General features: G+C 40.7%; 1 protein-coding gene across 10 annotated transcripts in view; it reads right to left on the bottom strand.

Moving 5' to 3' along the window:
• TRPM3 (transient receptor potential cation channel subfamily M member 3) overlaps window positions 1–18413 on the bottom strand; it is a 797862-nt gene that overhangs the window by 231170 nt on the left and 548279 nt on the right. For all 10 annotated transcript variants that reach the window (XM_047699836.1, XM_047699834.1, XM_047699832.1 and 7 more), the window contains exons 4-5: window positions 10563–10776; window positions 7277–7401 (exon numbers count right to left, since the gene is read on the bottom strand). In XM_047699836.1, coding sequence (XP_047555792.1) covers window positions 7277–7401; window positions 10563–10776 — 339 coding nt within the window. The remainder of the gene's footprint in view (window positions 1–7276; window positions 7402–10562; window positions 10777–18413) is intronic.

The following is an 18413-nucleotide window of genomic DNA, read 5'->3' on the forward strand; positions in this document are numbered from 1 at the left end:
TAACACAATAGCGTATTATTGCTATATTGAAGCTTCAGAATGTGTTCTCTCCCCTCTGTTCTGGATTCGCTGGTGCATCGTAATTTTGTGCCCTCTAGTGCTTCCCTGCCTCCTCCCTGGGCTCCAGTCAGCTCTGGCTCCTGTTCTCTGCTGGGGCTATGGCCGCCATCTTCCACTCTCTCACTGAACACGTCTGACGCCTCACCCCAGCCTCCTCAGTGGGCAGATGGTCTGACTCCTGTACCTATACCTACACACCTGCCAGTCAGGTGAACCAAAGCAGGTTGTCCTCTGTGATTCAGCATCTCCATATGTCAATTAATAATTGATTAATAATAATTAGAGTACTGTAAATATTAGATGAGATATAAAATGCACAGCCTAATGCACATATGAACTCAGATAAATGATCGCTGCTATGATTATGGAGAAGTCATATCACATCATAGTTAAGGATGTGGTCTTGGGAGCTGGACGGTGTAGGCTGAAATCCCAGCCATATGACTTATTAGTCATGTAACATTGGGCAAGTTACTTAATCTTTTTGTGTTTAATTTTATCATCAGAGACATGGGAGGATGACAGAGATACTAAAAACAACTTCTGAATGCCATTGCAGGAGTTAAGGGACCACTTGTGATGTGTGCTGAGATGCACTAAGCTCAACGAAAGTGGTGCCATTATGATTATTGGTGTTGTTATTTATTATTATTATTTTGGTAACAAATGATAAAACCTCCAGGCTGAAACTTCAATATCCTGCCATCAATCCTCTGCATACATACTCTTTCCACTTCTCCTTCAGTTGTAAGGATACAGATGGTTCCTCTCCCCTCTAGATCTAGATCTGGACCCCATCTCCTCAGGCCCACCCTAGGATTTATTTCATCAATTCTATTCTCCCTATCCCTATTTTCTCCCCTAACATCAACACAGAAACAGACTCAAGTCCCTCCCTTCTTGAAGAAAAATCCCCCAAATTATGGCTCCCTTCAGCTACTCACCTCTTATTACAGCCAAACTTCTAAGAGGCTGGTTTCTACTGGCATCTCTACTTTTTCACTTCTTCCTCTTCAACCCCTTGTGACCTGCCCCTTCATCATTCTGAGACTGTTCTGACTAGTGATGCCAACAATATCTGTCTTGAGAAACAGAACAAATGCTTCCAAGTCCTCCTCCTCCTCTGTCTCTCTGTTGTACTGGGCGCTGCCCTTCACCCCATCCTTCTGAAGCACACTGTTCCCTTGGTTTCCACAACACTCTCTGATTTTTTTCTACCTCTTGGCCCTTTTCTGGTCTTCTTTGCAGGCTGTTTTTCCTCTGCTTAACCATTAAATATTGGATACCATCAGGATCCAGGTGTAGACCCTCCTTTCCCTCACTCCACACACATTCCCTTGGTGATCCCATCCACCACAATGACTTTAATTGTCATCTATATGCAAAGGTCCCTCGAGTCTGAATATATAGCCAGATCTTACTCCTGAGACTCTACCTCAAAAACTTACTGTCCTGGGACGCCTGGGTGGCTCAGTTGGTTAAGCAGCTGCCTTCGGCTCAGGTCATGATCCCAGCGTCCTGGGATCGAGTCCCACATCGGGCTCCTTGCTCGGCGGGGAGCCTGCTTCTCCCTCTGCCTCTGCCTGCCATTCTGTCTGCCTGTGCTTGCTCTCTCTCCCTCTCTCTCTGATAAATAAATAAAAAATCTTTAATAAAAAAAAAAAAAAAACTTACTGTCCTGCTGGACACTTTTGATACAGACCTCTCAAAGCAACTTTGAAATCAACATATCCAAATCCAAACTCAATACTATCTTCACTGAAACTGCATTCCCTACATCACTGAATGCAGCCCAGGATTGGAATGTGGTCTAGGGTTAGCTAGAGTTGGCTCTTGTATGACTGTTAGAGACTTGGGTGAGTCTCCTTATCTTTGAACTTCTCCTCTCACATCCTCTGGAAACATCTTATATCACTGAGACATGGAAGTCCAATAAAGTCCATGCGAGAACCGTGACAGGGAAGTTTTCGGAGCTTACAGTATGAAGTCATATTTGGCCTGCTTTAGAAATAGGTGACAAATACACTGAGTTGATAATGATATGAGAATTATCAATCAGGTGTGTTATTAAGCTTGATTTTTTCATGGCTTGAAATATAAAGATGGCATTGAAAGAATACTTTCCGATTAAATATAAGAACTCTTAAAGGTTATAAAATTCTGAGCATAAATCTACGGTTTAGGGGAAAATGTAAGATATCACTGACTGTCATGATAATTTAATAACCACATAAGCTCATGGGTTGGAAAGCTTCCCAAATACAATTTTCATCCTCAAGTGAAAATGAAAAGTGTTTTTTCTTATGATCATGTCTGGATTTTTAATCTGGCATGTATTTTGTTAGTCTAGATTTGGGAAAAGACAAATTATAAAGGTTTCAGGAACTGCTCAATTACCTGAAATAATTCTGGTCAAACTGTTTTCCAAAGTAGGGAAATAGAAGGCTACAATGAGTCTGTAAAAATTGTAATTCAATGGAAGTTCTTTCCTGACTTTACAATGGGGATACTTTCATCATCTATCCAGATCAAGAATCCCTAGGGACAAAGAAAAGGGACTGGTCATTCTCATAGTCTTATTTCCTTAGTTCTATTTATAGGCATTAGGTATTTGCCAGTATCTCAACTAACAATAAAAACATCCTTAAATATTTTCTTCTGTATTACCTGACATGCTACTAGATAAGTGTTTGAGCTTTGGAGATAGTGCACCTTGGTTCTAGCCCTTATTTAGTTTCCTTACATAATAATACATACCTCATAATGCTAATACATGCAATCACAGGGAGCTTCCTCAACTAGGAGCTCAATAAATTATAATTACTACTACTATGATTATGCTCATACAAGTCATATAAAGATAGAGCAAGGATTTTTATAGTTCACTTAGAAATGAAGGAATCAACTCTTACAGAGTTTTAAGTCACGTGTCAGTACCTCCTGTCCATGCAAAGTAGTGTATTAGTGGTTGGCAAAAAACAAAGACAACAATTTCATCTCTACTTTTGAGGAACTTCTACCTAAATGGGCGGAGAGGAACATTGTTAGAAGAATTATAATCAGGGATATGACATTATGGGTGAAGTTAGTCATGGAAGACATCTTGGTGGAACCAAGCCTTGAGATCAGTTTGACTGAAGAGTAGATCATGGGTTGTAATAACGGAATGGGGCAGTAGGAATCATATGGAGAAATCACAGGGGAGTAGAAAAACTAGACAGCTGAACAATATTTATTTTCACGTTTCATGGTAGAGCAAAAGTTATTACCATCTCAGTAATCATAACATTATTTCTCATCAAATTCTATTGTTTTGATCTAGTAATTGAAGGTCTGATGAAACAGAGTAGAAGAGATTTAAATTTAAAGAACCACGGCTAGTTCATTACTCATTTGGGTAGACCATGCATCTCTCAAAGGGGTTACAGAAAAGCCTGTTCTCATTCCGTTCCTCTTTGTCCCCATATCCAACATGAAGCTTCAGCATCCACCTCCCATCTTGAGTTGCTACATAAGAAAGCAGTTTTGTATTTTGATGCTTGATTAAAAAAATGCTTTCATTATAGTTACTAAAGTAGGATCAAGCTTGGGAATGTACATGGAGATAAAATTGTGGTAAAGTTGTCAACTAGGTAAGAGGTATCATTTCATTTTTTTCTATAACATTAATTTTCCCTGTAGCCTGAATTTCATCACGCCCAGTCTGTCTTCATCAGTAAGTTGAGCTCTGAGAAGCCAAAGATACATGCCCAATATTTTTGAAATCTCAGCTGAAGTCTGGCTAAGAGATAAGACTGGAAAGGAGGTAGGTGCTTCAGAATATCTAGAAGCAGACCCAAGGGAAAGTTAACTCTTCTTTGTTATGTGTAGGACTAGTCTTTGCATTTATAGTGCCATTCCAAAGGGACAGTCCATGCTAGGAAGGATAGTAACTGCTGTGTCTACCACTTCTACTGATAAAATAACTACAGAACTATTTGATTGTTCGGCTTCTGAAAGTGCCCATTGGAGAGGCATCCCCACAGAAATAAAAGGATCTTTATATTCTATCAGCTTGGAAATAAATCTACTGTAATAAAATATTAGGCATAAGAAATGGAGCCTTTCTTTTACCCTCATATTTTTATTTCACGTAAGTTTCTTCGATTTCCCTTGACATTTATTTTGTGCTGCTTCAACCTTATTCTGGAATACAGCCATAGAACAGACCAAAAATACAGCTACTTTTTTTTAAATAAATGAATTCCGATAGAATTCTGAAGTGCTAAAGATCTTTAATAATACGTTAGTTTTTTTTTTTTCTTCTGCTACCTCATGTCTGATGCTCTCAGGTTTATTTTCTTGATGCTTATTACTGTAAGTTTGACTATATAAAATGGAAGGAAAAGGACAGACGGCACTAAATTAGGCTAGTTATAAAAATTCCTGTAACTACTTAAGAAGTTTACCAGATAACACTTCTACTTCCATGATTTTTAGGCAGACTCTCAAGAGTGACCACTAATATTGTATTCAAATATCTCCTTTTATGACAACGTAGTGTTATGACCTCCACAGTAGCACCACATTCCTTTTTAATTATAATATTAGAATAGTGAACACATATAAAAATTTCCCTCAAACTATGCCCTAAATCCTGTACACCAAAAAACAGCACTTTTCGTCCACGTAATTTAGAATGTGAAGAACAAATTCTATTGCTCTACGGGAGCCAGGAAACCCTATGCACATTCCGACTCCCGAGTTTGGTGGGGGATGGGGCCTTGAACCAGAGGGGTTGAAAAATTCAATAGCTCTCGGTAAAAGATTTTTCAAGAAAGTAAAATGCAACTGTTTTTTCCAGTGCTTTTTATAATCTGTCAATGTCAATCCTTTCCTCGATGGTCTCTGCAGATTCACCTGGCCCTTCGTGAGCCACAGTTTGCCTCTATTAGCCCCTGTGAGTGAGATCAGGACTAAATTTTTTCATTGGGCAGTCAGGCAACGTGACTATGATGCCCACGGGCATAGGCCTGCGGAAGTTCCTATTGGCATAAAACTGGGAAGAAATATGGGTAGAAAGAAATTAAGAATAAAAAGGAGAAGCACAAGAGTAGGTGAAATCAGAGGAAAGGAGCTCAAACTGGAGGAAGAGGAATCAGGGGTCATTCTTTCAACTCAGCAAGACAAGTGAATGTAGCAGAAGCTCTGTCTATCTTCACTCACACAGAATTTCTAAGACACACAAAATGACACAGAAAGGCAGTAGGTCAGCATTGTCTGCAAATGTTTAGGCAACTGAGGTCTAATTACTCTATTTGAATAATGAAATCATCAGCTTCCATTTATTCATAGTTCATCTGAATAAGAAAGTTCCAAAGTGGTTCCCCCCCCACCAAAAAAAACCCCTAAATAATAGTAACTCAGGTTTACAATAGAGATCCTGAAGCCATGACATTTAAAAACGACCTCTGAATCATCACAACATTTAAAAATAATTAAGTCATTTGCTAATAAAATACACTTATTCTAGTTCACCATCAACTTCAAAGCCAGCTCAGAATCTGAGGAAAGCATTTACCCAAGTATATTTCATCCAAGACTAATTCCACATACTCTAAAAAAAAAGAAAAAATCAGCCATGTTTGTTTTTCCAGTCAGTTCTGCCTACATATCACTTTGGAAATTGCTGCTTGAGATAATCAAGTTGTGTGTGATATAAAACAGCCAGAAAATTCTAGTCAAGAGACTATTACACTGATAAAATTAATATCTCATTTCTTACCCCATGTTTTCTAGATAAATTAGTGTTTCTACAGGTGTCACATTGATAAGGATGCTTCTTATCCACTTAAAGGTCCTGAAGGATTTAAAGAGTGTTTTATTGCATTTCATGATGTTTGATTTCTCTTTTTACTCAAAGAATTTTGCCTTGTATTAAAAACTGCAGAGGCTGTGCTGTATTAAAATAAGATGGTTTCATCGTATTGCTACGCAACAGAAGGAGCAATTTAAGACCAGTTAATTCTCAAGCTCTCAGTTTTCGGTTCAGACAGACCTCATGGAACTTGGAAAAACCATAGAGCACATTTGTTACACCTACAGTGTCTTGATCAGGAAGGGAAGAGTGTATTGACCTTATGTAGAGGTGCAATTACCAATAATTAATTATGAAAATTATCAGGGGAAAAAAGCAGTGAATAAAGTATGGCCATTACATATAGTTTAACTACAATTCCTATCAACTGGAATTGATAGGTTATATATAGGGGAAGAAGTCTGGTGGATTGTAGGAGAGAAAACCCTCCAAAGGAGGTTGGAGATAACCTGTTGGTGGTAAACAAAACAAAACAAAGCAAAACAAAAGCAGGACTAAGAAGAAACAGAAGAAAAATGATGACTCAGAAAAAATAAGGTAAGTTCTCTCTGGCAAAAACTGACGTGTTGCTCTGGACCTGAGAGAAGGAAACAGAGTTCAGCAGCTTGCTGATTTTGGTCAAAAGTTTCTGAGGAGTTTCTGAGTGGGAAATCAAGAATCCAACTGTGCCTACTCCTTACCCAAGCATTCAGCAAGAATCAGATTCCGAAAGAATCTTCCCCTGTAGCTTTCCTGAGCTAGCTGAAGGGCACTCGAATAATAAGGGAAGAGAAGCGGGAGACTTGGGTGTGAAGGTCCCCATGTAATGTGGCAGTCGATGAGCTCATGTTGCTTGATGTGACCTGGTGTTAGTTAATCTCAACCGAACCATGCCAATAGCACTCAGAAGATTTGATGGGTGAGGAAAGACACTGCTTGATTCAAACCAAGAGGGTAGTTCGTAAGTCTTATATAGGATCTTTCTGATCATAAGAACTGAGGTTGGGGGGCACCTGGGTGGCTCAGTGGGTTAAAGCCTCTGCCTTCGGCTCAGGTCATGATCTCAGGGTCCTGGGATCGAGCCCCGCATCAGGCTCTCTGCTTAGCAGGGAGGCTGCTTCCTCCTCTCTCTCTCTGCCTGCCTCTCTACTTGTGATCTCTGTATGTCCAAAAAAAAAAAAAAAAAGAACTGAGGTTGGAGTTTATATAGGTAGATTTTGGAAAATACATTGTCTTCCAATAAATTATTCCTCACGTGAATTTCTTTTTGGGAGGTGGGGACCAAAAGAGTATTATAAAATGTGTATTCTGAGTTCTAATTTTATCTTACGATAGGCACTCTAGGAGAAGTCACAGACCGGGGCAGTTTCTAGGACTTACATCTCTTCCAATCAGGTCCTCCTGGTTTTCCACAATTCCCCAGGGGGCAATGCCTATGGTACATATCTTCCCTCGAGACTTGGATGCATGGTCCTTTAAGGCGTCTCCAACATGGCGAATAACACCTGAGAGGAAAAAGAAGTAATTATTCTTTCTTTTAAAGCAATTACTCTCTATTGTTCTAAAAGAAATTGTGATAAATGTGTCTTGCAAGGCTAAATGCATTGAATATAAAATTTTAACACATTTCTACACAAATGTTCAGAACAGAACATAAATTTGTGGCTCTAATGTCAGATATATTTGTGGGACTTTTATATGAACTCCAGCAATGGGTTTCTCATTCGATTTTAAGTTCTTTTTTGCCTAAGGAAAAAACAATTTAAAAGCATCCGATGTCTTATAAAACAAAACAAATACAATTCTTTAAACTTAGGGAATCTTTTTCTTGTACTGTAAGTATAATGGTATTAGCATGGCTGAGAACTGATACCATGAGTATATCCTATAAAAAGCACCATACAGGATATTATACGAAATCTATGCCACAGTTTGTGTCTATCGAGTCATTCAAATAGCGTAGTTACTTCGATCATATTTTGTTAACCTTGATTTCATCTTCCTATTTATTGACACATCACGTGGAGACCCTACTTCGAAAGAAAACCTTGGCATATTCTTCGGAAAATTTATGTTGAAAATACAGCTTTTTAGCTTCATCATTCTAATTGTTTTCCTCTTCTCTCATAATGGCCTTTTCTATCACCACGGCCTTCCTCACCATAGTTAAAAATGAAAAAATCCAGTTTATAAGATGGCAGGGAACCTGTCTCTTGTATTTTAATAAAGATAAGCTGCATTGAAAGAAGATGCAATTTCTAATCTATTAACCTCCTTCTCAAATCATTTTTATAGAAGATGTAAACTATATTCTCTAAGGAAAGTTGTATCCACTCATCTCAATTCTACCCACTCCTCAAGGAAAAATTCACATGTAGTGCCATCTCCTACAGGAAAGCTGAGTTGGATTTGATTTTTCTCTCCCTTTGAGTAGGACTGCAGTTGGCGTATCTTCTGAGAGTCGCTATCACACGTGAGGGTAAAACTCCCCGTGGGGCAGGCTGGGGCGGGTCTTACTTCACCTTTACCTGTCTCAGGTGCTAGAACCGAGTAAGGGCTCCAACACTGCAGGGAACGGACAGAGCACACAGAATGCCCCAGGCAATTTCATAACCGGAGAGGAGACACATGTGAATCACGCCATTCTGAAATAGTCATAAGAGCAAACAGAAAGACCCTCCTTTTTTTTTTTTTAAAGATTTTATTTATTTATTTATTTGACAGACAGAGATCACAAGTAGGCAGAGAGGCAGGCAGAGAGAGGGGGAAGCAGCCTCCCTATTGAGCAGAGAGCCTGATGCAGGGTTTGATCCCAGGACCCTGAGATCATGACCTGAACCGAAGGCAGAGGCTCAACCCACTGAGCTACCCAGGTGCCCCAAGACCCTACTTAAAAAAAAAAAAAAATCAAATAAAAGAGTGTAAATAGCATTAATCCATATTGAGCCATGCTGGCAGTGTTGATAAATAAAAATATCAATTTCACTCGGGAACTTATCTAGGGATCTTCTAAGACAGAGTAATGGTGAAAAAAAAAGAAAAGCAAAGGAAAAGCAAATGCAAGAATTAAGCTGGGAATATCAGTGTTCATTTCCCCCGCTATTTATACGCAAAGCTCCTTTCAGGGCCTATCAAGAACAAGTTTATCCTCATGGCCTGCCCTCCGTCAGCCACAATCCTACCATTACCCCTTACCTAACCTGAGATGCCACCATTAGAACCCGACTTTGGGTGCTGGACTGAGCGCTAGCCTGGGGTGAGGCAGAGATGAACTATTTGCTTTACGGTATTCACGCTATAACTTCTTCTTTTGGTACTGGGTGCATTTCATAAAAGAAAAAAGTAATAAAGGACATTCCGCGTTCCCAGAAACAGAAGATTGTGAAGAGATTCTTTTGAACCTTCAGAAACCTTGCAGTGGGTCTGCAGTGAGGGGCAGGGATGGCAGGAGGGCAAAAGGTTGAATGATCACGTGTGAATGAGGCCGAGACACGGAATGAAAGCTGGTGCCTAAAGGCTGAACAGCCACTGAGAGATGATTGCTCCGTGGGTATTTGATGACTACCAAGTAAACAGTAAAGGGCTGACTGGGCAGGTCACTGTCAGATCAGGTCAGACAGAGTCAGGAACGCACAGAACAATGATGAGCGTGGGCCATGAGCAGCGTTCCCCGCTGAAATGTGCCTGTGGAGTCACAGGCTGGATATTCACAAATTCTAGGTATCGGGGAGAATTCTGAGCACAGGTCTTGCTGCAATATTTCCCACATTGCACACAAATGAATAAACAGTACTGAGATAACCTCTTATTTAAAATTAGTTAGCCCAGGGTTATGCTGAATCTTCCCCAATTCCAAACGCGGGTGGGATGCCCAGACTTAGAGCCTTGAACCAAGTTTAAATGAACTTGCTTCAGTCTTCCTTGTGCATTTCCAATCGGCCCTTCTGACTCGGGCTGGGGAAAATACGGCAAAGCAATTTACAGGCATCCATTCTATTATCTGCTGCACATTAATAACGTGCTTCACGCAAGCACTTAACTGTAGTGGGCTTGTAAGAATTGATTTGACAGCCTACCTGCACCACGAGGTAGAGAAACTAACATGGCAGGAGGAAAAAAAATTATTTGGAAATCAGAGCGTGATGTGTCTTCTATTGGTTTAGAGCTGATTTAATAAACTATTTTAAATAATAAACAAACAGTACTCCAGACTTTGCTGTCACAATTTATGTCCCAGATGTAACGGGCATTTTACAACAATGAAAGCTATTTGCACCTAGCTGAAAATCGCTTCAAGATCAGACTCGAGCTTCCAATTTAGAGCAAAGGTTATTCTTTAAAAAAATTACCGGATACTTATCTGGCAAGCTGAGGTATTGAAAGGACACTGCGAAATTCCATTAGCCAGGTTTCCAAATTCTGTGGAGTCGAGTATTAAATATCCCAACCTGTTTCCCAGGTGTAAGTAATCCCTCGTGGTTGAGAACTGCCTGTATGGTTGTCAGGCTGGTCGCAGAGGACAGATGCAGAATCAGAGGATAAAGGACCCGCCAGGATGAGAGATGAGATGGGGGGACACACATAGACTGAGCCTTAGGAGAAAATGGCCTTAGTGACAGCACCCCCGTGGCCTTAGCTTGCCCTTCCCTGTCCCACTTCCAGTTACCTGTGTTAACCCCTCCCGTGAAGATCCACGCTCCGGTGGTCATGGCCGCTTTGATGAGCCCCTTCCCGAAGACTTGCTTGAGTTTTGGCTGCAGTTCGAAGTTCTGCAGGCCCCCGTGCACGGAGATGAGGAGCTTGGGAAGCTCCAGCTGCCATTCCTTGGTCATCAGGTGCAGAAGGAGATCAGGTTTTGTGTCGAAGGACACTCGCACGTACTGGAAGAAGAAGGGCCACCAGTTAGGGAGACAGGGCAGGGCTGCCTGGGTTGGCAGGGGTTCGGGGAGGGGGTGTGTGGGGGTGTGTGTGTTGCTGCTTAGCTTTACTGATTGCAACAACATGTCCTGTACTTGAAGAAAACCTCTCATGTGAAATCTGACTTTTGAAAAAAGGCAAATCATTTTCTTCACCAAGAGAGTCTTTGATGAAGGGATTCATCGCTTTTAAAGGTTTTCTTGAAATTGTGATTACGAACTTTAAAATGGTTCGATTTTCTAAAAGTTACATTTCTAAAACGTAACTTTCCCCAGTTACACTGACGGGGCCTAGATATCACTGGTTTCTGTGACCCTGATAGTCTGAGCGGTTTGGAAAAATTCTGCAGTTCTACCTAATCTAAGGAGAATTTTAAAACATGGTAACAGCTGATTGCATTTATTTAATCTATAATACTGCACACTAAATATTTCTTTTTTTTAAAGATTTTATTTATTTATTTGACAGAGAGAGATCACAAGTAAGCACAGAAGCAGGCAGAGAGAGGGGAGAAGCAGGCTCCTTGATGAGCAGAGAGCCTGTTGTGGGGCTCGATCCTAGGACCCTGGGATCATGACCTGAGCCGAAAGCAGAGGCTTTAACCCATGGAGCCACCCAGGCGCCCCTGCACACTAAATATTTCTTAAAGAAGACAAGTGACAAAAGGCATGCCAATCATTTTTATAGAATAATACAAAAAATTAAAGTGTATATCAGATTTCAAGGTATTAGCAGATGCATCTAGAAATAAGTATACTAAGTATATGTAAATGAAATGCTATATATACATACAAAGATAAGCATATATATAAGCACATACATACTCATTTAGGTCTCATTTTAATTATATAAAGACTTTCACCTTTAGGTGGAAACAACTGAAATATTGGGCAAATATATCTGAAAGCCTTCTGAAATGCATTGCTGAGCAGGCATGAAAAGAGCCAATATTCAGATTGCCAAACAAAGTAGAAGCTGGAACCTCAGGAAACAAGGAAGGACCAAAGCAGGCTTTGGACCTGAGAGTTTCTCCTAAACCCTGGCAGATGCGGGAACCTGCTTTACCAGCTTTACGCAGTATGGACAAGTTTAACAGGGAAACCCCATGTAAGCTGGGATCCTTCAAAGGGCTCCATTCTCAAGCGTAAGGAAGAAACAAGTGAGCAGAAGTCTGATGTACAGAAGAGAGCAAGGAAACCTGCCTGCTTCTACCTTGGTTCTGAGTGGATGGGGAAAAAAATTCCCCTCTGATTATTTTTTTTTTAAAGATTTTATTTATTTATTTGTCATAGAGAGAGAAGCGAGAGTGAGCACAGGCAGACAGAGTGGCAGGCAGAGGCAGAGGGAGAAGCAGGCTCGCTGCCAAGCAAGGAGCCCGATGTGGGACTCGATCCCAGGACGCTGGGATCATGACCTGAGCCGAAGGCAGCTGCTTAACCAACTGAGCCACCCAGGCGTCCCTCCCCTCTGATTATTTATAAACCAGGGGGCCCTCACGAAGGCTTTGATCCACATTCACACTATTAGTGTGGCTTGAAAAATACCAGAGTATTTGATTTTAAATGGATCTGGCTGGGTAATGGCTCCGGATACTCGGCAGAAACACATGCAAAATCCCCTGTGGAGGAATGAGTCCTCAATCCAGAGCTTGCAGAGTATCTGCAGGAAAATAAACATTTCATAGTAAAAAAAATAAAATAAAATCACGTCTCGCATAAGGAAATCCAGCAATATGTTGGAAAGACCGAAAGAAATAACGGGTAGCAGAATAAGACCCTCAAAGATATTGAAATATTCAGAGATTATAAAATAGCTATATTTAATATGTTAAAAACACACATGAGATTATTGAATGTATCAATAAAGAACAACAGACTATAGGGAATGACCAATCCTTTTGAAAAAGAATCAAAAGCAACGCTGAGAAATAAAAAAGTAATAATTTAAAGAAAAATACGATAGAAAAATTAAGCTACAGATTAGACACACTAACGATAGATCCAGAGAAATTGACCAGATGCAGCCTAGAGAGACAAAGGAATTAAAAACAGAAGCAAAATTGAAAACCTTGGAGGAGATGATCTGCGTTCTAGATGGAACTAAAAGAAATAATGGGCAAGAAGCAATACTCAAAAAGACGCTGGCTGGCAATTTCTTAGAAATGTTGAATGATACAGATTCTCAAATCCAGAAACACCCATGAATCCCAAGCAGGATGAATTAAAAAAAAAAAAAACACACCACTCAGAGACACCTCATAGAGAACACCAAAGGGAGGGAAATTTTAAAAACCTTCAAAATCTGCTAGAAAATAAGACAAATCACCTACAAAGAAACCTGCTGTAAGACAGAAGGTCTATTCCTCAACAGCAAAAATGGGTACCACAAGCCAATGTCTTCAATGTGCCAAGAGGAATTATCTGTCAGTGTAAAATTCTACATTCAGCGAAAATATCTTCCAAAGATGAGAGCAAATTACAGACACTTTCAGACTACCCAAACAGAATTTATCTCTAGCAGACTTCCCTGAAGGAAATTTTAAGATATATACAGCAGGGAGAAATTGCACAATCCCGAATGGATGATCTGGGATACAAGGAAGAATCATTAACGAAGAAATTAGCAAATACGTGGCAAATCTAAAAAAAGCACTGGGTGTAGAATATAAAATGATGATACAGTCTAATTTACGGTAGGAAGAGCTAGAACTACAGCACTGGACAATACCACATTTAATTGGGTAGCAGTTATCAGCATGAAAGCATTCTAAAGTCTGTATGCTGTGTGGGAGAGGACAGGGAGAGGTACTGATTAACTTCGGAATTTGTTAAGTATTAATGTTGAAATAGCACAACCACAGAAAGAACAGAACGACGTGTAATCGTGCAAACATACGCTTTTGGATGTACACACAAATGAGGTTATGCTGGAGGTGACAATTTATTGCAATATTTTTGGACCTAGGAGACCCCATGGTTGCAAAAACCTCAGAAATTATGTCAATTCTTTTGTTAAAATGCACTTTAAATATATTTAGCTGGAATGTGAAGCCAAGTAGCAGAAAAAATGAACACAGCCTGACAACATAAACTGCATCATCAAGAAATACCAAAGAGCTAACGTTTCCTACACACATAGACCAGAAATCTAAAGAGGCGTTGGAATCTAGTAAGCTAATTCTCTATTAAATTAATCTACGCAGCAACAATCAATTCCAGAATGGAAAGGGTAAGGGTCGGCAATTTTAGCTAAGTACATTATACCAACAGAGTAATAGTAGAAGTGGCATATTTTGTGCACAAACTTTCCTGCAGAGGGCAAGATCTTTCTGATACAGATCCACAGAGATTTTCAATAACGATGTGTGTTTTCGTGCCACGCAAAGAGCCTTGGGGCTGAAGAGTGGGTACAGCCTCTGTAGAAGCAAGTACAGGCTTCAATAAAGGCTATGCTATCATCTCTATTGTTATATTTATGAACTCACTGAGTGACCCTAAGGAAAACCTTGGATAACAGATGCTATAAGATGAAAGAATAAAATGTTTTCTTTGCCTGTATACCGCATCTACGCCATTTGGGTAGTTAAAATTCGGCGGCCCTGCTGGATTGAATTTATGTCATGTTGACTAATTCTGAAAAGGGGTATTTAGTGAAATAAATTAGGGCTGGGACTCCCAAGGCTTCCAAACCATACAAACCTAAAATGCTTAGTGTAGGAGATGGTTTAAAAAAAAATCGCTTCCTAAGTTACTGTTCTCTTCTTTACCCTCTTCTGCCTTCAAAAAAGAAAAATAGAACCCCAGGAAAGTGACCAAAAAAAAAAAAAAAAAAACCTACTGAACTTGTTAAAATTCCTTTTGAAGCAGCCTAATCTTTTTCCTAGTTAAGAGAAGCTTGCTTGTGATCACAGAAGTCTTGTTACTCTGAGTGCTCTACTAGGGAATGAATGACCTTGGGTGACCTTGTCTCCGGCTCTGTTTTATAGATGGGGAAACAGAGGCACTTGCTGTCCAGTCTGTGTAAGGTCAAACTGCCGGTACATCCTCTTCATATATTTTTTTCTGCTCTCAATTTCTTAAGTCTACTAAGAACCACCCCTCCCAAACCCCAAACCAAGACCTTTTCGTATTTACTGTGCCCCAGCACATGTATTATCATGATTCCCCCCAGTAATGAGGAGGTTGGTATCAGCCACATTTCACTGCTGGGGGACAGAAATGATCCATCAGGTTCTCAAGTTCAACTGACAGTTAGTGGTAATGACAGGGTCCATAGCCCAGGTTTGCTGACTCTAGAGTCCTCGCTCTTGACTTCAAACTAAAAATGCCCCTCCTTTCTTCTCCTTTTCTTTCGCCTAGAAGCAGTCTCAAAGTTCTAATGATCCAGCAGCCTCCAACAGGCTTCTCAACCCCATGCCCTCACCAAGACATCAATAGAGTTCTTTCTCCAACTCCTTTTTGATCCCACTGTTTCTCAGTTCAAAGTGCTACAATATATGTAAACTCTCACACTGCCTGTCCTGGTCCTCCCCACTTTGGCCTGACCCCACCTAGAGGTGTTTCCCCACTTCTCTCTGCATTTGGCTAATGCTGTTCCCTAAGTCCTAGAATACCCAGTTCACTCCTATCTTGTCTACAGAAATCATTCTCCTCTACCAAAGGCTTTACGCGACTTCCCCCGAGAATGCAAGCTCTTATCGATGCAGCATAGCTCTCCACCTAACCCAACTGGATTGTTTTTCCCAGTTGTTTCTTGCACTTGTCCGTTTTATCTGCCCAGGTTGCAAGATATTTGAGAGCAGGGACCATGTTTGACCTGACCATGATTTTTGATAAAACTTTCATATTGACCATGAAGTAGTCAATCTTAGAAATGGAAGGGAACCTAGAAGTATCTTAGCAATCATGGGAACTAGAAATCATTGGGTTCAATTCTTCTGCTTTACAGGGAAGGACAGTGAGAGCCAGAGAAAGTGAGTGACTGGGACCTCCAAGCTAGCCGTCTAATAATCAACCACTCATCTAGTTCATGATTAAAACCAATGCTGCTGCAGAAACTCTCGGTGGAGCTGTGCCTCTCAGAATTTAATGTGTACAACTCTCCCGGGGACCTTGTCAAAAATAGAGCTTCTGGTCCGGTAGGGCTGGGGTGGGGCCTGTGGTTTTGCATTTCTGACTAGCTTCCCAGGGACCACGTGAGAAGCAAGGATCACAACTCTTCCCCAGACCAAAGATTCTACGCGGTGTCTTGTGTTTCTCATTGTGCCAATGGATAGAAAGATCACTCAATATTTTACATGAAACTCACAGGAACAGCATGAACGGGAGAGATACCAGAATTACTCAGGCGACAATAAATAAGAAAACACAGCTATTTTCAGTGACCCAAATGATCGCCAATGACCTAATCCCCTGGAGAATAAGGGGCAAGATTTCTTTTTAAAGGAAGAATTTAAAGGAATCTATTAATCGTTTTTGTTATTGTCATGGTTTAGTAACTCCAATGATCTGGGGGTTAAGGGGCTAATTAAAACAAAGGGATCAAATGACACTTAATGATGATCTGAAGATGTCAATCTTTAAAATTATGATTTTACACCCATAAAAAGCGGGTTAGTCGGGAACTCTCCAGGAGCTTATAATGTAACACAGCTAACTCATGTGCCAAATCAGCAGCTTCAAGGCCATAAACAGTTGTCTCCAGAGCAATTAATAAGTGGTCAATGTCATTGGAAATTAGGAGCTATTTTGGTTGTCAAGATAAGCAGTTTTGACTGTCCACCTGTGAGCTCATTGACTGCTAAGGGATCACCTTACAAGTAACAAGAAACCTTCCTGATGTGGATACTACATTTTGTCACCTGGGCAATACTCTGATACGGTGAGGCGTGCTTCCACTTATGGATTTTCTAATCATGAGCAGTATCACACTCTATCATCAGGTATGGGCACTGTAAGTCATTTGGCCAATTTGCGCACCTTCACTTGTGAAATGGGGGTGATTCCAACCACCTCACAGGACACCATGAGGACTAAATTGTGGAAAATCACCTGGTATGACAGAAAAACCAATACATGAAAACTGAATGAAGGTTCCAAACATTCACCTTATAAATGGCTTCTGACTACAACAAATAAATTGCCTTTAACTCTTCAGCAGATGGGTTAAAGGAGCAGTTTGTTTCTCAGTTCTGAGTTATCTGGGGGCGTGACTGGTGCAGGTATTTATCTACATGAAAGTACCTGTCAAGAGCAAAAATGCTCCTTTTGCCCTGGGCTGCCTAACCCATCCTTCGCCCACATGCCCTTAGTCGCTCACTGTATAATTTCTAGAGATAAACGGAGCTCAGATAAGTTGCCCAGGCCTAGAATAATCTCCTTTTCTTTTCTATCATTAGCACCCCTGCCTGTAGCAGGAAGCCTGTGTGATGAGCTAATGACATCCAGACAGCACTTCAAGAAATTTCTATATAAAATAGGAGTTTGCTCTGGTTGAAATTGTCCTATTGGGTCTGTTCTTAGGTGCTTTGGGGGCATGTAGTGTGATTTTCACAAAGAACACACATTTTGAGTTCCGAAACACAAACTTATGAATTAAATTTTGTGAGACTCTGAGAGAAAACTAGGGGTTTCTTTTGCTCCAGTGGCACAGGGCTTTGGTAGCTGAAGCCTGAGTTTTTATTCTGCCTGATGCTAAAGGTCTTTCTGGGTAGCAGGTGACTTCACTGAAGTTTTTTCTAAAGCTACTCTTCCTGCCAAGTCAGTAGAAATGTTACTATTCACTCATGAAAACAGGACTTGACTTTACCCCTGGCCTCACTCTGAACTAAACTTGGAGGTCCCAGGTGCGTCAGAGACCAGACAATATGATTCTGCCTTTGTAACACCCAGGGTGGGCAAAGGCTGGTGGTGTGCGTGCGTGTGTGTGTGCGCGTGTGCACGCACGTGTAGATGTGTGAGGGATCGCCATTACAACTTAGGACGGGCTGGGGCTGTTTAATTAAAATATAATAAAAAATTCTGGACTGTATGGTAATTCTGAACTGGAGAGTTGGTGGCTGTGATGATGAATGAGTCACCTCTGTAGGCCTAAATTTTGACCCCGGTAACCTTGCACGGTTTTTTAAATGAAAATGTAAAAGAACTACAGAATGGTAAATCTGGCCACGCCCCTGGAAACAGTAAATCCTCTTCCTGGTCTCGTACCACCATCTTTATCCATTGGGGTTGGTCAGTAGAGCTTGCCTGGAGGAGTGGTAAGACCACTGTGAACTATCCGAGCACTTATTTTGAATGCTTTTCTTCCAAGGCTGTAGGGGGACATTTGGCCCATTTTCCTTTCTGTTGAGAAATGTGATAAGCATCATTTCATTTTTTTAATTCTTTGTAGCCACATCCTTAATTGGGTACTTTTAATTGAAGCTGTGGCCAAGGACGATGCGTTGGGTCAGACTGCTAGACGATTTTGCTGACACCAGCTTCCTAAGCCCCTGGAGCTATGAGTTTTGCAGCAAGAGTTTCACACTGATGGTGGTTCCGTATATGTGAAAGTTCCCTAGAAGGAAAATACTCGGAGAGCAAATGTGTGGTGTCACTGGTTA

This window comes from Lutra lutra, chromosome 13, assembly GCF_902655055.1.
Source record: "Lutra lutra chromosome 13, mLutLut1.2, whole genome shotgun sequence".
NCBI lineage: Eukaryota > Metazoa > Chordata > Mammalia > Carnivora > Mustelidae > Lutra > Lutra lutra.